At 33.7% G+C, this 21,540-nt stretch overlaps 2 protein-coding genes across 2 annotated transcripts; both read right to left on the bottom strand.

Annotated features, from left to right (window-relative positions):
- Window positions 1–7,126: 7,126 nt before the first annotated feature.
- On the bottom strand, window positions 7,127–9,913 carry HELRODRAFT_162769 (hypothetical protein; the record flags this gene model as incomplete). Its single annotated transcript, XM_009024871.1, has 6 exons — window positions 7,127–7,202; window positions 7,446–7,516; window positions 8,544–8,627; window positions 9,180–9,235; window positions 9,393–9,506; window positions 9,841–9,913. The coding sequence occupies 6 exons, from the start codon at window positions 9,911–9,913 to the stop codon at window positions 7,127–7,129; spliced, it is 474 nt and encodes a 157-aa protein (XP_009023119.1).
- A 3,263-nt stretch (window positions 9,914–13,176) lies between these two features.
- Window positions 13,177–21,519, bottom strand: HELRODRAFT_189047 (hypothetical protein; the record flags this gene model as incomplete). Its single annotated transcript, XM_009024870.1, has 15 exons — window positions 13,177–13,232; window positions 14,502–14,565; window positions 14,790–14,911; window positions 15,336–15,432; window positions 16,328–16,402; window positions 16,531–16,680; window positions 16,988–17,092; window positions 17,316–17,487; window positions 18,146–18,234; window positions 18,543–18,693; window positions 19,018–19,172; window positions 19,470–19,661; window positions 19,938–20,039; window positions 20,427–20,510; window positions 21,511–21,519. Coding segments are annotated over 15 exons (1,623 nt in total), but the record flags the coding sequence as incomplete, so codon positions are not given.
- Window positions 21,520–21,540: the final 21 nt, after the last annotated feature.

Genomic DNA, 21,540 nt, shown 5'->3' with positions numbered 1-21,540 from the left:
GTATGGAGTGTTTCGTACCTTACTATTTTGAAATGGACGTGTTGAAAGGCCAAACTGGTTTTATGGTTATTTCGCGTCAAAGTGTAGAATTTATTTCATTCCTATAAATAATAATAATAACAAAATTTATAAAAATAATAATTACTATAATAATAACAGCAATAATAATAACAAAAGTGTAAAATTGACACTACGAAGTTAATTACGGGATTTTTTAAAATTTTGGATTAGGCAAACTTTTGAAAGGCACCTCGCACAGTTGCACAGAGACCGAAATGAGACAGACGCAGTTGTGCGTAAACAAAATTTAAAATCTGGAGATGGCTGGATAAAAAGTTTTTTTTAAATATAATTCAATTCTAACTAAAACAAGAACATAATCTACCGGCGTTTCGCGTGCGTATCTATAAAAAATTGAAATTCAACCTATAACATTTTTTTCAAAAACTAAATGATAAATTGTGATAATGATTTTAAATATAAAGAAATTCGATTGAAGCACACACGCAGCAACACACACACACACACACACACATCCACACACACATTCATATTATTATTACCAATAGAATACTTATAAAAGAAGTTATTAATGTTTTAAATGGTTTTAGAACAAAAACCTTAGTATCAATCTGCTCTATATTTTCCTCTGTTGTACGTGTTTGCTGGAATTCGTAGGCTTAGGTAAGGGAGAGCTTATAATAAACAAAATTTTCATGTAAATTTATGAAAATTTGTAAAGATAATTGTTTTAGCCCTTCAAAACCATGAAATTAAGTTAAACTGTTCACAGAACCACCGGTTTTAATACCAAAACCTGTTAAAATTTGAGTGATGAGCAAAAAAAATGTCGCCCCAAGTTTTGGCAAACAAGTATAAGCATTAGCAGACAGCCTGGTGATATGTTTTTCGTCCAGCCTTAAGCTTTATCACCTCATCACCGGACAAAAATTTCTTATTTGTTTTTTTTGTCTGGCGTCTGTCTGTTTGTTGTTGGTCGTATTATTGGAACCTCGCACGCTCCATAGCAAATGTAAACAACCTGAAAAATTTATTTATAAAACACCAGCTATCAGCTAATAAAAAATGAAAACAAGTAATAAAAATTATATCAACTTTTTAATTTGTGCATTTTATATTTAAAATTTATAAAAATTGTAACCATCGTAGTGCCTGGTGCAAACAAAACTAACAAACACTCATTGCAGTTTTCATATAAGCATTTACTCATGTTTAACATGTCACAAATACTTCTATTTTATTTATTTATTTATTAAAAATCAGTTTTTTTTGCAGAGAAAAGTGTTTCAAAAATAAAAATTGGACAACTTTTTTACTTCCTTAATTGCGACCTTACTCCAATAGTGCAAACTAAAAATCCGAAACGGTATTCGGCATAACAAGTTGATATAATTGGTTTTTTGCCTTCTTTTTATGTCTTAAATGAATTAACTATTTAAAATCATTTGCATTTTTTTCATAAAAATTTATTGATTACAATTTTTTTATTAAATAGTGTTATATTGCTCGTACATCACCGTTCTGTTCTACAGTGGTTACAAGTGGTTACTGTTCTACAGTTTGTTCTTGGGGAAATTCTTTCTGTTTCTGTAAACTCGCTCGCTCAACGTTAAATAACTCGATATTGTTCATATACATAAAATAATGATAGATGACTTTAATCGGCGACTTACGTGTGTTCAGTATTAGTTAGTGTTCAAAACGTTATAAAGTTTAATAATCGAAATCGAACGAGAAACGACTCATCCATTGTTGTTTGTTAATAATAATTTTATTGTTTTAATTGTAATTGAATGTATTTTCTATAACAAAATAACAAAACTAAACAAAGAATTAAAATGCAAATAATAATAATGTGTAAAAGAGATAACTCTAACTCTTAGCTAAGATAACTCTTTACTTAACTCGTGTGCTCGCCTATTATATACCTGGAGACCTTGCTCCTCAGAGCTTAACTAGTTGTCTCACTCCTACTAACCAGTCGGTCCCTATTGTGTGTCACCTCATTCTTATTATACAAAATGTTATATGCTCTGATTAATTATATGCTATATTATCTTATATTAAGCTGCTTTACGTCTCTAAATTTGCTGTTTCGTCGTGAACTACTATTATAACTTGACTATCATTATAATTGCTTACTTACTTCAAAACATATCTTTATGCAACCTATATTTAATTATACCTCCTAACCTAAATTATCATCTACATAATAATATTTTGAGTAGTTTGACTGCATACGTCATACAAAAATCGTTAACAAACCGCATTTGTGAGTTGTAGTTTTGAAACAACCTGCATGCTTTTCGATTTCTTGAATTGTTTTAAACACTTTCATTTTAAACATTTTGAAATTCTATATTCTGTGAATCATTCGCGTATTTGAGCTTTCTAAAAAAAACACAATTGATGTGTTTGTTATAAGTTTGATTCCCTTGTCAGCAGGCAGATTTTGGAAGCAGTTTGCAGCGTAAGTGAACTCAACAGCATGAGGCGACATGATGTTATTTGTTGAGGCAGTGCTTCATCTGGTGGTTGTCGTTCCTTTGGGTGTGGTCGGTTGCCATCTTGCAACCCACCATCTCATCTGCCTGACATTTGTTTTGTAACGCTGATGAATCTTTGACGTGCCGTTTGTTCATCCAGTCAGTTTGTCTAATCAATTTGAGGTGTGTACAATTTTTATGTGTGAAGCTTCAAATAGCAAATTATTAAAAAATAATTCGCAAAAATAAAAATCATTCAGAATATTTTTCATTTAAATAGCAATACAACAGTTAACCTCATGTTAACGACAAAATTTCACTATTTTCCCTCTCCCGGATGCGAAACAACGCCAGTGTTTTCATTTCAATTTTTCAGCATCTTAATGTGAAGCATGCAATTGGTCATTGTTCATCGCCACTACAAATGATAAAAACCATTAAATTGATGACAGGTGTCCATGGTGCAGTGCCCGTCGCACAGAACATACCCCGATATTCATCATGCGAAATAACATCTGCACCGACAACAGCGAACAATTAACGATCATTGTGTTTAACTCGCATGTGACTAATAAACTTCTTCACAAGACTTTTGGTGTTTAAGTGGAACGAGATGAAATTTAATTTGCGGTTCTAATTTTATTCCAACCTGTTTTGTGCTGCTCCCAATGCATCCTGCCAAACTATCCGTTAGAAAAAATCGCACAAACAAATGAAAATTAATTTACATCTCGGTAGACATATTTTACTAACTTACATTTTTTTTTTGATTTTATTATTATATCAGACACGTTTTGGTAAAATGTATCGAAATGGAATTTATTGAAATTCAATAAAAAAGTTGATCAAGAAGAAAAATGTGAACATGTTCAATGAGCACATCATTAACATACAAATGTTTAATGAACAAATGTTTATAACGAATAAGCAGCTTCATAAACAACCTGGAGAAATGTCTTCGACCTACATGCAAATAAATATCGGCAGGCGGCATTTGGACAGTTGCTGGTTTGAAACGAGCGCGAGTAGAAAGTAATTTCACGTTTCCATCTGCATGTGTCAGGTCCAGCCAATAATAACGGTCATCGTTGCTACGAAGAAGATTAAAAAACTTAACATCACCGCTCAGAATATGAACTGCAGTTTTTTCATCTTTTGAAGATTTTTTGAATAATTTATTTTTGTAAGCACTGTCCTATCTAGAGTTTGAAATAATTCTAATTTTATTTTTAAAATAAAAATTAATATGCAAGGTGGTGTCAGCAGCGACCAGGTGGGATGCATGGAAATAAACACAGGACAATGAAATTGGAAGAATTTGTTTTAATTGCAAGATCGCTCTGAAAAAATTAAAAAGGTTGAATTTATCCATTTTAAAACGACGGAGCTTCGGTCGTTTGCCAGTTGCCACGCTGCATACAAACTTCTCTTCAAATGCCTGAATGTGTCTCAGCGGTTACATTTAAAAAATCAAGCTATTCATTGGTCAAAAACATTTGTTATTCATATTTTTCGACTTTTTTCAATTTTAAACATAACTTTTTTTATAAATGTTAGCTTCTGCAAGACAAACTTTTGAGTTTCATTTCTAAAGTTCATAATAACCGCAGCTGGTTTTGGGTTAAACAAACGAGATTATATGATGATGATGGTTGTGATGATGGTGATGATAATGATGATTTTCTTCTCCATGCAACACATCTCGTTGTTCCATTCAAATTTCAGAACATGGTGCGGTGCGTAGCATACATATTTGAAAATTATTAAAATAGTTGTCAAAGTGTTAAATGCCCAACAAATGTAGTTGGTGCTGATGCTTCTAAAATTTAAAAAATGCAGTTTAAAGCATAATGAAGACCTTAAAAAATGATGTGTTAATTTGGGCCGGCAGAAGTTGTTATTGCAATAATTTTCCATTAATTATGGATCGGGTGGGTGGGGTGAGTGGCAGAGAAGCACGCGCCAGCCTCGCAAATCAACTCGCTCCCATGCAACAGATGAATGTTCTTCTGTCTCTCTTATTAATGTAGCTAATAAATTGCAAGGCTTATAACCAGACACGTGATATTAATTGTGCCACTTGACCATTTTATGAATTATTAAATTAATTTCTACCACATCGCGAGCACTTGATAGGATTTATTCTGTGCATTAATTTTTCAATTTTAAAGTATTTACATTTAATTTTTCTGAATGGACCAAAGGAAAAATAATTTCAATTTGAATTAAAGAAAAATTGGTGTCTGCAAATTGCGTCAAAACTATTTAATATATTTACTTCAGCTTTATGGAATGAGCAGGCATGAAAACGTTAGATGACGTTATATAAATAATTTGATTTAAAGACGCTTCCAAAGTGCTCCGATGCAATTCCAAAGGTGCTAGCGCCAGGCTGTTTACAACCAATACATCATAATCTCCACGCTCAACAAATCACTGTGAACTCAAATCAGCTTCTAATTGAAGATACTTCACTTGAGTTATAAATAAATCTTTTAATATTAATTGTAATACGTAAATGTAATGAATGTGATCGTTTGAATCATTTCCTTACCCTCATTTTGTGTTCAGTCATTTTATTTAGCATTGAAGTTTGGTAAAAAAAAAGTAATGTCGAACACTCTATTACACTTTGTGGAACACGATACTAATTCAACAATGATGAATATGTTACAACCAGTTGGGAATGGTTGCATTGTACAACATTTTGAGTGTACAAGTTGCAAGTGACACGCGCACTGCACGAATTCGCTCCTTCATCTTCATTTCCTGATTGCATTTGGAATCTTTTAAAGTACATCCGCTATTAATAATTATATTATGTATGGTGCAAAACTGTCTTATTAATTAACTTATCAACCTAACAATTTTAAGAAATTTTAATTTTCAGTATTCTTAAGATTGTCCAAAATTATCATTCATTTTTTGCGAATATATCAAATAACATTGGTCAATTTGGACTTTGCGGATTGCGAAATATTAAGAAACATTTGTATCCACTGGTTTTTAGCACCAGTTGTTTTGTTAAGAGCAAATTTTCAAAAATGGAATTAATATGTAATTTGGTTCGTTCAATCGGACAAAATTCCAAGCAAAAACCATTTAATCGGTACTCGTATAGCAAACCTGACAGAATAAATAATCTTGCGACATGAGGTTTGAGACTTTCTCTCAGTCTGTCTGTCTGTTTAGCTTATATTAACTGCTTCAAAGCCTGTTTAGGCCACAATTTCATTTCCAAATAAACATCATTTCAAAAAATAAAAATTATATAAAGATGTATAACATAAAATATTTAAAAATAAAAATTAGACGAGGAGCACCACTAGGTAAGATGGCAAGTCCTGGTCTTTTGTTATATCACGGCTGCGTCGTATTTTATTCAGTAAAGTTTTATGAATACCGTATCGATCTTACAACTGGTAAATGGACAAAAACGTTACCTTTAAATTTTTGTAATATAAAACATCAAATTTAATAAAAACTAATCTAAAGTATTATTTGTACAGATGAAAATTGGTCAGGCGTGTTTGCTTTCAACTTTGAAATCTCATTCCTTTGCTGGCCGTTTTGGTTCTGTTTGCTTCAGCCATTAGGGCAGCGTGATGGCCTAGTCGTTAAGGTTGCCTGGTGCAGTTTTGTAGTGCGTACAGTGGCCGGGTTCGAATGCAACGAAAGGATGCCCACCTATCGCATGCATCGTGTGTGATGCGTCGTTTAGCACAGATGCATAAACGCTGATTGCGTATTGTTGATTCCTCTGAGCCTTGGAAGAGTGCAAGTAGCCTTTAACCTTTTTTTATCTGATTTGTATCCCAGTGTGACCTCACGCTCGAACACCTCTCACGACTGCTATTTGAATGCACGATAACGCATGGCATAAAACTTTTTGCAATAAATCTATTACAAATTTATTTCTAAATTATCATGGAAAATAGAACAAGCACACATATTGCCTCTAGCACGTTGTGAATAGCATCATCAAAGTGTTAAGTTGTCTCTACTCACCGGTTATTCCCATTTCTGGATTTGAATGAAACCCTGAGCAGAAACTTAACAGAAGGACCAAACACGGCTGAACGTTCCATAGGAGACTTGTTGGTCCGGTCTGTATTGATCTGATCTGTTTTGTTTCAAATTTCTTTATTGGGAAACCAACGCAAAACTATTTTTTAATATATTCCTGGCCATTCATAAGTTGAAATAAATTAAAATAAGTTTAATGAACAATGTTGACATGGCTACTGCATACTTAACCTTTAAAAAAATTTCCCTGCCCCACCAGAGTTAACGGATCATTTGCATATTGAGAGCGTTCATCTGCGTTTCTGTTTTCCTTCTTCATCACAGTTCTCATTGAAGTCAGATGGAATTTTTTAATTTTAATTGTCCATCGTGCAAAGTTATAAAAATCATTGATAGTTTTATTAATAATTAAGTTGATTCTATATTCCAATTTTAGGCTGGAGTAAAAATCGAGCTTTATAATCTATAATATTATTTTACAACATGTTAAAAAACTTAATCAAATAATAATTTGTTAACATCATTCTGATTGTCTGGAAATCATATTTGCTATCTTCATATAATTGATATCTTCATCCATCTTTTTTTATTTTTTACAGTTCTGCAGCTTCCGGAGTGTGCTCTGGTGCATCTTCTTCATATTTTACCGATTTAACTGTTTTGATCTGACTAATTGATTAGATTAGATTTTGAAAATTTTGATAATTTTTTAATTCGTTCATTTCAACTCGTCATATTTCATTTATAGAAGTAATTTCTCAAGTTCATCATCGTCGAACGAGAAACTCCAAACAAGTCACATTGAAGCTCCTACGAAGAATCAAAAGAGCCACTGAACTGAGCAATGTGTAGTGCAGTGGTGAATCTAAACAACTTCCACGTTGCGGGACCAAGATTTTCAAAGAAATTAACTTGACGACCGGAGGTTTCTTATGACAGCTGATGACCGGTGGGGCCAACATTTTTACGTAGAGCCAGCTTTCCTGCTAATGTGGTAAGAATTTTTTGAGCATATAATGTCAATTTTTCTTCAAAAATGCTACTTTTTTCCTCAAAACAACGACTTTTTCTAACTTTTAACACAAATAACGCTTACAACGGAGGGCACTGACGCGTGTGTGTGTGGGGGGGAGGTGTTAGAAAGTAAATTATTTATGCAAAATCAGTAGTAAAACTAAAAATAATAAGAGGTCGAGAATGGGAAAGATAGAATCTTGACGAGGTTTGCGGTCGTGTCAGCTGATAACAGAAGAAAGAAATGTCATTATTCAAACTGAATTAAAAATGTTCTATTTTATAAAAAAAATAACTCACAAACTAATACAAAAAACTAATTCACAAATTAATTAGGTAAATCAACAAATTAATTAAAACAATAAATTAATTAAATCAACAGATTATTTAAATCAATAAGCTAATTGAAACAATAAATTAATTAAATCAACAGATTAGTGCAATATATCTGAAAATATATATGTGATGTGTGTATATATATATATATATATATATATATATATATATATATATATATATATATATATCTGAAAAAAAGTTTTTTCTTGTACCAAAAAAATTAATGATTTAAAAAAATTTTAAAATAAACCGCCAGAATGTACGAACAGTTTAACAATTCAAAATCGAATCTCATTATAGGTCTACGTGTTTGTGTGCAAGCGTGTGTGCTTGTGTGCGTGTGCATGCGAGCATGTGTTCGTTTTTAATGAGAGGAGGATATGATGAGAATGTGAAATTTATATAGTGTCACATGCTCGGATTCTTCAGATCTCTTCAAGCGTACCATCCTTTCAGAAGCAGTTATCAACGTCGCGACCAAGAAACAAATTAAATATATTAAATAGTAAGGACGGCGAAACCAGAATGTAAACAAATCTGATGAGGGCTCTAAAAACTGCAAATAATTTAAAACTTTGCTGAATTCCCACTTAGTTTTCGAACGTTTTCCAGTAACATGATAATGTTATGAAACTATTTAATGTGCGTTATATTTACCATGCAAGCCGTTAAAATTTTGAACACGTGCACTCCATAGTGCATTATCATACCGTGTTCTACATCACTACACCTGACATCACCCTGTGCGTTATATTTACCATGCAAGCCGTTAAAATTTTGAACACGTGCACTCCATAGTGCATTATCATACCGTGTTCTACATCACTACACCTGACATCACCTTAAAAGGATAATTTTAAACTATCACTTATCAATCACTTATCCATAAAGTGTTTCCCGGTCGGATATTTCTTCTGACTGTTATTAGTATCGTTTGTCGTAGAAAAATTAATTTCGTTCTATTGGGAGTTTTGTAAATGTAAAATTCTGAGGAAATCAATAGATGTCACCCAAATTTTGCGTCTTAGTAATGCATACAACTCTATAAAAAATAGCAACTTGAAACTTCAGACATCCTAAAATGAAAAAAGATGCTCGTGTTCATCCCGAGATCAAATTCGTGTTGATTCACAATCATTCGGTTATTAGGAGTTTTTGGAGTCGTGATGAGTTTTGTTGATTTCTTTTATTGCGTCGATTACTTATTTAAGCGTTATTACAGCTAAAGTTGATCGTTCGATTCCAGTCGAGATGTATTTGTGTTTAGTTGTTTAAAGTATAGTTTGGAGTAACGTTAAAATTGTTCAGTTGTTCCTTTAGCTCTAATTCTATACCATCTGCTTCAACATCTAAAAATAGGTGGTCTGTTCTATCTAAACTTCTACATAAAAAATCCTCTCACTCATCTTTTTCTGCTCAACAGTTTCATGACTTTTTTGTAAATAAAATTACTTCTTTAAGAACATCTAATTCTAATTTTTCTTCTCATAACTTTACTAAACTTACTACTGAATCTTTTTCTGTATTTACTCCAATTAGAACTAACTAAAATTATTAATTCTATGTCGTCTACAACCTGTTCTCTAGATCTACTTCCTTCTAATTTACTTAAAGAATTTTCTTCAATATTTTATCCAATCATTCTCAAATTAGTTAATTTATCTCTTTCTACCTCTAAATTTCCTATTTCTTATAAGAATTCTATTGTTATTCCTATTCTTAAAAACTCATACTTAGATCCTACCTCTTTATCTAATTATAGACCTGTAACTAATATTACTTTCATCTCTAAAATAATAGAAAAAGTAGTTTTTAATCAACTGTCATCCTATTTAGACTTTAACTCCTTGCTACCTGTATCTCAATATGGTTTCAGACCTGCTCACAGTACTGAAACTTCTTTACTTAAAATACACACTGATATCCTTCTCTCTAGTGACAATAGTAATCTTACTCTTCTTCTTGCTCCTGACTTTTCCTCGGCTTTTGATACTGTTGACCATACTATTCTCTTGAGACTGCTGCATCTTTCTTTTAATATTACTGATTCTTGTCTATCTTGGTTTTCTTCTTATCTCTGTAATCGTTTTTCTTCTGTTGTCCTCAATAATTCTACTTCTAACTCCTCTACTCTTACTTTCGGGGTACCTCAGGGTTCTATCCTTGGCCCTCTTCTATTTATACTCTATACTTCTGAACTACCTTGTATTATTAATAACTTTTCTTTCTTTAGTCAACTATATGCTGATGATTCTTACATTTATACTTCTTTTCCTCCATTTAATCTCAATAGTGTTCTTCATAATTTATCTCTATGTCTTTCTTCAATTATCGCTTGGTCTGACACTATGTGTCTTAAACTTAATCCTTCTAAGTTTAAATTAATTTGTTTTAATAAATCTAAACACTCTATTACTATTCCTCCTATTATCGTACCTGATTCTAAAACTCTTGATGTCTCTCATAAGTTTCGCAGTCTAGGTTTTATCTTTGATTCTACTATGTCTCTCTCTTCTCAGATTAATAGTGTTGCTAGAAGCTCTTACTTTCATCTACGTAGAATAAAAAAACTTTTGCCTTGATGATCCTACTCTTCTCCTTCTTGTTACTTCGTTAGTCTTATCTAGGATTGATTATTGTAACTCGCTCTACTATGGTCTTCCTGACTCTATACTCTATCCTTTAAGTAAAGCTTTTAACTCTGCTGCTCGTCTAGTTACTCGTGCTCCTTTTTTTTCTCATATATCTCCATATCTTGTTCTCTTGCACTGGCTACCTATAAAATATAGAATAATTTTTAAAATTTGCACGTTCATGTATAAGTCTCAATCTAAATTATTTCCTAAGTATTTATAAGATATATTAATTGAACCTAAACGCTCCGGTTTACGATCGTCTTCTTCTTCTCGCTTTTTCTTAACTCGTGTTAAACACTCTTTTGCCAAATCTGCTTTTGCTTTTTCTGGTCCTTTTCTCTGGAACTCTCTACCTACTTCTCTGACTACTTCTCCATCACTTGCGAAGTTCAGAGCGGATCTCAAGACCCATCTGTTTTCAAAATTCATTGAGGAGCGCTGTTGAACATCGCGGAAATAGCGCTTTATAAGCTAATTGATTGATTGATTGATTGGCGCTTCGATGGGGCTCAGTTGGAGTTTCTCGTTCGTCGGTGATTCACCTCTTCATTTAAAATAAAATGAGATAAAATAAAGTAAAAAAAATTATAAAATTTAAAAAATCAAATCTTATTTTATGGTTTTTTAGTTACTTTGATTGCTACAAAATCATAAAATGTACATGGGTAGTTATTGGCATTATAGTGATGACGATGTGAAGATTTTATTAGCGTCTGCTGCATAGCTACTTCAGAGGCACTTCATCGGTCTCTGCCTTCAATAAAACAGAAACCATTTCTAGAATTCGCTCCCAAAACTTTCAAAATTCTGATAAGATCCGCCGGAAAACCAGTTATTCAACAGATGAACAAGATACAATCTTCATTTTGAAGCGGCGCAACCATAGCAATCTGATCATTGACACTCTTTACATCATAAAACCTTTCATATAATATGTGAGCAGTTCACAGGGTAACATTTAAATTTTTAAGGTAAATTCATAGACGTTATTAAAGGCTACATAGAGGGCATTCAAACGCGCGTTCACATGCTTGCTGTAGTGAGTGCGTGCAACTCACTCACTACAGCACTTATCTGTACTTATCTGTCGAATTAAATAAAAAATCTCATCAAATCAGAAGAAAAAAGATTCTGCTTCACACATCAGATCCAGCTAATTTATTTATGCCATTGACAACAATTATAAAAATAAGAAAGGAAATCTATAACATTTACAATTGAAAATCATTTTTCTAATAAGAAGAGCACCGTAAGCGTAATGACGAACATTCTCATCAGCACATAACAATAAGTAAGAAGACATTTACATGCATTAACAGATGTGATTTTTAAAAAATAAATTCAACGAAATGGTCGCATCCTCTTCCTCATCTGCTTTGACATCATCATCACCATCACCACCATCATCACCAACATCGCTGCCATCGTCATCAACGTCATATCTCCTGATTCATTTTCACTTTCCCTTCATTTCCTGCTTGCTGAGAGCAATGGCCAGCTTCAGGTCCTCTTCTTCTTGCAGTCTCAACCTTCAAACGTGGAGGAACATTCGATTGACATTGTTGTCGTTTTTATGATTTTACAAGCATAAGCATGAAACATTTCAGTGTACTCACCTCTTTAAACAGTAAGAATTTTGAAAACAAATTATTGTTTTTATTATTATTATTACTTCCATTATTATTGTTGTTGTTGTTGTTGCTGTTGTTATTAATAAGAAAAATTAATAGATGGATAAGTGAGAGAAGGAAGAAGAAGGAGCACCTTCGAAGTCTTTCGAACTCCTGCTCGCTGTCCCTTGTCGCCCAGGCCAGTTGCTCCGCCTCAGATCGAAACTGATGAAATGTAATAAAAGTGAAATCAGTTGGAAGGCATATGTTCAAAGAAGCTACGGTTAAATGTTGTTTTAATAAGTTTAAGCAACAATACCACTGAAAATAATAAAACAATTCAAGATAGCGTTAGTGGATGAACACAAGTATGTGCCAGTAACAAAGCAAATCATTCAGTCATGTGTAATCAGCTTTCGTAAAGATGACTTGATAAGGAAACAAATTTACGAAACAATAAGAAACATGCCTGAACTTTCATCTAACCTTCAAATTTTCTTTCTGCCCCGACCTAGTGTTGGACGACTTGTTGCTTGAAGGATCGTTTGGCCTGGGGGCCGGTGGGCGTGGTGGGGCAGGCGACTTCTTCAACTTCGGAGGGAGGGCGGGAAGTTGTGGAGAATCTGTGAATGTCGTCGCCATGTTGGTTGATGGTTTGGGTGGAGGGTTGAATGAACCCGTACCAAATGGATCCGAGGTCTGATCATTCCATGTTTCAAAATATGTAGCTTCAATTAATTATGGCGCCAAACATAAAGATCTCATTGGTTAATAACGACATGCAACAAACGAGTTCTGGTTTTAATTTTCAATTGCTCCAGTTTAATAAAAATTCAACAATCTTTACATTTACGAAAATCAACAATCTCTCCGTTGAAACCAACCAAACAAATAAAGACATATTAACAACATGACGCATTTATTTTACAATAAAAAAAACTCAAGGATGCATCTTCAGTACATGTCTACAAAATCATCATTTAACATCATTTGGCAAGAGTGCCATAGAACAAAAAATGATAAACATCATAACAAAGAACTAACATCATGTTGGAAAGCGTGAGTCAACTCTGCATTGCAACCGAATGGGTCCAACTGAGCTGATTAGTTGAATGACAAAACTTCAGATAAATAATGTTAATAAACAGAAAGATGGCGCCGAAAAACAAAACAAATTACTTGAATAAATAAACAATTAAATAAAAGATAATTATATACTTGTGTATAAATTGAAATTCATATACTCACATATATGTATGTTGAAACCAAAACATGACGAATGACACCGAACAGTCAAACATCAAGTAACAAATGGATGAAAACTTTGATATGTCGTTAGTTGCACTCGTCGGCATTCTTGCATTATAAGTATATCGAATTGCGCTTGTTTAACCAAAGTATTGAATGTCTACTGTTTCAGTTGCCCAAATTACCAGCACGGCTAGAAGATTCAACACTTTATTAACAAAGCTGCTCATATACTTAATTTCTTGTTGCTCGTTCTTCATGAGGCAACACTCGGACGTGCCACGATAGCTCACATGTCACTTTCTATCTAATCCATCCAATTATAAATCTCGTTCGACGACGATAACTTAAAACTTATCTCAAAATGAAAAAATTAAAAATATCAAACCAATCATTCAAATGAAAGCAGTTATATCTGCTAAATCCGAACGAACGAGGCACGTTACAGCGCCATTTTGAGAGCAACAGAGCCACAAAAAATTATAAACTTTGCGTACCAAAAGCTGTAAACAAACATCCACACCACACGACAATCATACAAATACGATCATACGCAAGCACCGCATCACATGCACACGGCCAGTGGCAAATCTAGGGGCCGGGGAAAACTGCTCTCTGTTGTGAGCAGTTTTTTGATAAAAGTCCGAAAAAGGACCGTTTTATGTTTTATGTATAAAATCATCCAAAAAAGGTCATCAGTCACACTACAACAAATCTTGCCCTCCCCCCATAAAAATTTTGCCACCCCCCCGTCAAAATTGAAACATTTTCAAAATTTTGGCTCCTTTGTCAAAGTTGTCTAGATCCACCGCAGCAGTTTTTTAATTTCGGACCTACAGCATTCGAACCAGGCCATCGCGTAATAACGCAAAACATGGCACTTCTACCAACTGAGCTAACTCGCCGACTCTTCCGCAAGTCTGTCTACAGAAAATTAATGTTATACTTCAAATGCCGATAAAATATAGGATGACGGTTGACAGCAACTCATGCTTTCATTCCGTACATCACTCTCAATCACCCAACAACCACAACAACAACAACCATCAGTGTTGAAAACTTTCAACAAATGAAAACAAAAAATGTTGGCGATTCCACGTTTAAAAATCAAACGAACTCACAGATGTTATGGATTGCATGTTTGTTGTTGCTCGTGGAGTCCCATGGATCCGATGCAGCTGGAACCTGCATTTCAATCATTTCATTTTCAAGTTTTTCGTTTTTGAAAATTCATAAAACTAACAAAAAAGCCGAAAAATAAAGCAAAGAAATAAAATTGACAAAAATGTTATTCAATTTAATTAAGGTGCATCATCTGCACAGGCCCGGATAAACAAATTTGACCATCCGAGCTGCCAAAAAACGAACGCGAAACGAACAATTTGAACAGACGTTAGTTGACAACGAACCTGCGAAAAGGTTGCGTTGAAAGTTGAGGTGAGTTCGCCGGTCAGCTGCCTGTCGAAGCCCTCCTTGAATGGATCGTCTGCAAAGGGGTCCAACGTGGAAAGGGGGTTGGAGAAAGGGTCGGCTGTGGGGGAGGACAGTGAATGATTTCAAACATGTGCAAAAGTATCAAATTGTGAAAAATTGAAAATATATACTTTTGTGTTTTGATTTTCTTACCAAGGTTATTAAAAATACCTGTCTACAAAAATTTAAAACTTGTCAGAGTGAACCGAAAATTAAAAATTCAATAGAGAGAGATGTAGAAGCTGTCAAAAAAATTAAAAATTGTAAACTGCTGTCAAAAAAATTAGAAATTGTAAACTGCAAGTTTACAAAGAACGAAACAAAAATATATGCAGAAACCAAATCTTACAATGATATTACGGAATCGAAACCGATACGACTCTAAACCGAAAATTAATAAACTCCAAATTCTGGTTTGATGAGTATTGAAATGAACGATAAATAAGATAAATATTAACGAAACCACAATTGATATTTCTAACAGGATGCAAAGGGGTCTTCTTCGATTGGCTGGTTGTTGAACAGTAACGTTATCATGCTTGGTTGGTCACTGGCAATTGGAAACTTCCACACGTCATTCTGAACAAAAATGAACATCAAGGTATAAATTAATGAACTGTCAAATGAGCATTCAGACATCATCTGGTTTAGTTTCCAGAGTATGGCAAATAATAGGATATTATTCAAATTGTTTTCAATTTCATTCCACTGAATATTTTGCCAACAATTTCATCCAAGAAAACAATCAGGAAAAAAATAACAAACTTGCGAAAATATGTTCGAACTTAGAAAATTTTTAAAATAAGTACCAAACAATCGAAATACTTCTGTCATTCAGTTATTAACATGCCTTAAAACAGTTCAAACTCCAAAATGTCCTCATTTACCTCCATCAAAACGCAATCTTCGCATCATTATTTTTGATAACTTTGCCAACTTTGATTTCTCACCAAACTCACCAAAGAACCAACTAGTCCATAGCTCAATTCCACTCAGTTACGATGACATTTGCACTTGTTCTCTTCAGTTCCCTTACTCGTGCCGCAAATTTGTATATTCCAACATTTAAAGTCATGAGAACAACATGGAAATCTGTGATGTAAACCTAACCCATCAAAGCTAGAATCAATAGGTCGTTATGTCGAACATTCTCTGAGCAACTGGGTTACCAAAGAATATCCCATCGACGTTTATAATAATTTACTCATCAAAATATCAACCATCTATGTTGGGCCATTTATTTTTACCACATTTTTAAATGGTCGATGAAACTTCTTCTGGCTGCTTGCTTGATGCTTCACACAGTTCCATGGTTCCGTGACAAAATAATGTATGAAAGAATTTTGTTTTGAAACACTTCCTAATTGAAAGCACAATATTTGAATGACGGAAAAATAAGAGCTGAACTTCTAATTCATATAATTTTCCACATTGCCAAATTTTAAATTACCTGTTTAAAAATGGAAGGACTAACCGCATCAAAGATTGAAGAATCCCTCATGTTAATCTCATGGTTTGCCGTGCGAGAATCCTCCACCTTACTCTTGGACTGTCAACAAAATTTTATAAAAGATGATTGTATTTAATTTTCAATCAAAACCATTTGAAATATATAACAAAATGCCTTGACTTTATTAAACCCATTCAAGCAGCAGACAGATAGAAAGCTTTCATGACCTTGCTGACGAGATCCTCTAGTTGCAATAAAGTCTCGTTCAGCTTCTTCTCCTTGTTGATGGCCATCTGGTACTTCTTCTCCAGGTCTCTCTCCTCACTCGACAGGTCTTCAATCTCTTTCCTCATCTGCCTCATCTCCTCTTCGTAAGTCTGACGTGTTTTCAATGAAATTCAAGTCTGAGTCATATTTTTATGAACAATTCAAATGGCTGCCGAGGTTTGCGGTAAAAATAATTCAAATTCAAATTAATTTCTTCAATATTTTTAGAGTAAATAATAATTATCGCCAAGTTTTTAAAAATAACGTCAGATGTTTATGCAATCATTTCAACACGAACAACGTTAAGTAAAAGTAACTGGCGTAGAAGTTGGTACTGGCACACGACCTTCACCGAATGATTCAAGCATCAAAACAGCAACGAAGGACAATGAGCTGAAGAGATGAAAGAAAATGTACCTGCGGTTTTTTGTTGTTGATGATGTTTCTCAGTTCCTGAATCTTCAGTTGGTCACCGTCGTACTTTTCTTTGCAGTCAGCCACTGACGTCTGCAGTTTGCGCTTCTGAAAGAACAATATTTATATCACATCCTTCAAATTTCAATGCTTGTATTATATTTTCAAAAAAAAATTTAAGAATGATCCAAGACATGAGATTATCTATTAAAGAATTGTTATATAGAATAATGGTAAGGTGAAATGATGGTAAGATAGGCGCACTTAAGAAAACAGTTTGCCACTTATGCTTCACGATAACAAACCAGCTAAGAAATGAAACAGAACCAACCTTCTCTTCCAACTCATCCAACTTCTTTTGTGCTTCAGCTTTCTGACACTCGAGTTGCTGCATGGTAAAGAGCAAGCCATCCAAATCCTTCTGCATGTTCGACATCTCCCCCTCGTACACCCTCATGTCGGCCTCCCTCTGCAACTTCTCCTGCTCCAACACCATCTTCTCTCTGATGTCCATTTCAGTGGTCGTGGTATTGCATGTGTGTGTGTTTCATGTGTGTGTGTGTGTGTTCATGTGGTGGTGTCGCATGTGATGAGAACTATTGTAAAAGTGAATAAAAGTGAATTGTAATAATAATAAATCGTAATATATTGATAATGTTTGTTGAGTAGATCTACAATGGCATAGTTCATGGTCAAGATGGCCATGTTGATTTGACTCCAAGTATGAAATGAACAGAACTGCAGGCGTTTGGCAACAGAGTAAGAAGGAATTAAATTGTTTGAGCAATTAATAAATTTTTTTAAAAAGCAACAAAATTGATTGAAATTCAACAGTTAATAAATTGTTAAAAGTGACCAACAAACAGTGTTAAAAAACGAAAAGTCGGGGATCAAGGTGTGAACAACTTGCTCAAAAATGTGGAACATTTGAGGCTGAAGATAAAAAAATAGAAATGAGTAAAACTGTCAGGACACTGCGTCGAAGTTAGCTCCCAGCTACTCAAAATGAAATGGTGAATTAAATAAAATCTTCAATGAAACTTTGAAATCTTGAGCCACAAGAACTTAGACGATCTTCGAAAAAGGATTCCATAATTTGATGATCGACCTTAACATCAGTTAACATTATTCTAAATTGTTCTTGGTAAAATTGAAACCAACTTTTTAAGTTCTTCAATTTCACTGCTGAGAGCTTCTAGTTCTTTCATCGTTGACTGGTCCATGTGTAGTGACATGTTCATTGTTGGCAGCTGCGAGTTCGTTTAAAATTCAGCTTAATACAAAATATAAAATAGCTGATGGCGCGTTAAAAATAAAGTGCTAGAATATAAACGTTGAAAATCCTGTCGTTAGAAGTGCAGCTGGATTCACTCTATTTACTAATAATGAACAAAAATGAAATTGTGAAACTTAATTTTAAAAAGGCATCAGACGACATTTACATGAAACAATTCCATCTAAATCAATTTTAAATCTATTCTTCTTGATAGAGTTTACAAGCCTTTGAATAATGACATTGTTCTAACCTAAATAACAATAAATTGTATCGTTCACAGACCGTTGGAGGCAGTTGTATGGACAGTGGCAGCATGTCCTGCGTGATCAGGGTGGGTAGCTCGGCACCTTTCAACTTCTGCTGCACCAGGTACATCGAGAGGGCAAACTGATCTTTCGTCAGCTTCCCTGCCGCCGTTGTATCGCAAAGATTCCTTCAGTCATGCATTTCATAATGTCACCGATAATAACAAGGAAAACAAGGAAAGGAAAGAAAAACAAAAAACTTCAAAACGTCATTGCCCTAGAATAGCAAACACATACAAACAAAAATCCATGTTAAACTTTATAAAATTTACTGCTGTACGGTATTTGGTTTAAAAATTGTTGAAATTCAGGCCAAAATACACCTACCCTGAATAATTTAGCTGGCTAGGTGCATCTGAAGTGGGCAACAAATGTAAATTAGAACATCGCATGACAGAAAGGTAAGCATGTAAAAAGAAAGGAGAAATAAGAGCCCCAACTCAGTTGCTAACCAAATGTGAGCTAGCACCAACTGAGGCAGGCCGGTCTGCAGGAAGACATCTTTGACGTCTGCCCCATTTAGGAATCCATCTTTGTCCAGGTCATATTTTGCGAACAGTTCGTCGTAGTTAGCTCGTTCCAACGGACTTATCACGATTTTTGAAGCCTGCTTAAATTCAATGGGCAGACAATTAAGAAGAAAATAACTAATGTCAAATATAACTTACAACATATAATTAATTCTGCTTTATTTAAATAATGGCTCAGTCATTTAAAAAATTTAAATGGAAAACATGGCATGATCATTTGAAGAAGCAAATAAATGGAATCAAGTAAGAGAAATTTTTTTTGTATCATTTAAAACAAACAAGTTTGCACAAATAAAATGAAAATATAACAAAAGAAATAGCTTTGAAATGTGAATAACAAGCTAAAGAGATAAACAAAAAACTTTCGGACTGACAGGGTGTACAGCAGGAAGAACGTTCCCCGGCATGCCAGGTGCAAATGCGGCAACGTTGGGCAGCAATGGAGTGGTCAGCAGAGGCGCCAGTCCAGGAATCGGGAGATGTCGCTTAGACGGAGGCACCATCTCTGCGGGCAGTTGGTCAGGCACTGGCACCTTCTCCAGCGCTTGATAAACTAAATGCATCGCCTGATTAATACATTTCAATACATTACATTAGTGCAATGCAAATACAGATTCATAATTTCTTAATTACTCTTAATTATTGTGCAACTTAAACATTCTGAACTATGAATGACAAAAGTACTAATCATTTTAAAAATGAATTGACTAATGAAAGATGGGTGATGAATGTATATGTGAATGCAACAAATCATATCAAAGAAAACTTGTAGAGATAAAATGAATTAAACTCTGCAATGAAAATATTAACATCAAAAATATCAGTAAAATCGATATACTGACAACAGTGAATTCATCTCTATCAAGAAATCCATCCTTGTCAATATCACTAAGTTCCCAGACTCTGCCCAGAACATCAACAGGCAAGTTGGAGTTCAATAAAATCTGATTTGGTTTGAAGGATAGTGTTGTGTTATGGTCTACAAATATTAACTAATATTTTAAAATTAAAATTCAGCTATAGTGTGTGTGTGTGTGTGTGTGTGTGTGTGTGTATGTGTGTGTTATATAAAATACAAGCGAAAAAAGTACAAACATGTTTGAAAGTGCAAGGGGTAATAAGATATATGGGGTAATATGTAGGCAGACCACATAAAATAGCAAAAATGAGACTAGTTAATGACATCCACAAGTGTTACTACTACAGTAACAAATGAAAAATGAAACCATAGTTTAGAATAAAAGTTCATCTGTGAAAAATTTTAAAAAATTTGCAGTATAAAAAAAACTATAACAATATGAGAAAAGGTAATCAAATAAAAAATGCCTCACAGGTTTCACTTTATCTCCATTCAGCAAGCCGTTGGACGGCATCAATCCATCAAAAATCTGGTCATATTTCAACTTCTCTTGAGGCTAGTAAAGTAAAAACATTTAATGGTTTGAGTCGACCAAACTGCGTTGCAGAAACATTTGACTCAGGCTGCTACTTCAATAAATGTGGCCTCATTGTTGTCAACATTCATATGATTCATAACATGGCACACATACTGTCCAAGATAATTTGCTAACGAAAAAATATTTATGACATAAAATGGGAAAAAACAAAATGCTTTCAATTATATTTCACCTATAATCCATTCAAATAAAGTAATACCTGCTTCCTTAAATAGCATATGAAAAACAGTTCTACAAAATGTGAAAGACAATTTTAAATTGCCAAAATATGCTTTCAGCACACCAACGCAATGGAATGATACTTAATTATAATATGAGGTTGTCAGTTTCAGTTAATTCAAATTTGAATCTCTAAAAAATGGACCAAATTGCAAACATTGAGAAGAAAATTAGAGGGTGATTCATTATAAACAGTTCAAACCATCAATCATCAACATGATGAAAAAACAGCTCATATAAATATGTAGTGAAAATTTATGCAATTATCATAGTTTATCCATTCAATCTTTAAATTAATTCCATAGCAAAAGAGCATTTAAAAAAAATTATGTATGCAGTATTTATTCTGCTTTATGATTCTTCTTTGATTTTCAAACTGATAACATTTTAAAGATTTTTTTTCTTGCTCCTCTCTTTCTTTACACACACACACACACACACACACACACACACACACACACACACACACACACACACACACACACACACACACACACACACGCACACACACACACTCATATATATATATATATATATATATATATATATATATATATATATATATATATATATAACATATCAATTTGAACACCAAAGATGGTATAGGAAAACCAAAGCTTTTCTGTTCCATCATGCATAAAAAAAAAACAAAAATTTTTGTTTTGAACTGAAGAAACTTGAAAATGATTTACGATCAACCGTTAGAAAAATCGAAAAGTTAAATTGGAAGCTAACTAACGTTGAACATGCTGTGATTTTCATCATCAAT

This window comes from Helobdella robusta (assembly GCF_000326865.2).
Source record: "Helobdella robusta unplaced genomic scaffold HELROscaffold_4, whole genome shotgun sequence".
NCBI lineage: Eukaryota > Metazoa > Annelida > Clitellata > Rhynchobdellida > Glossiphoniidae > Helobdella > Helobdella robusta.
Note: the sequence above shows the minus strand (reverse complement) of the source record. Positions and strands in the feature narration are given on the sequence as shown.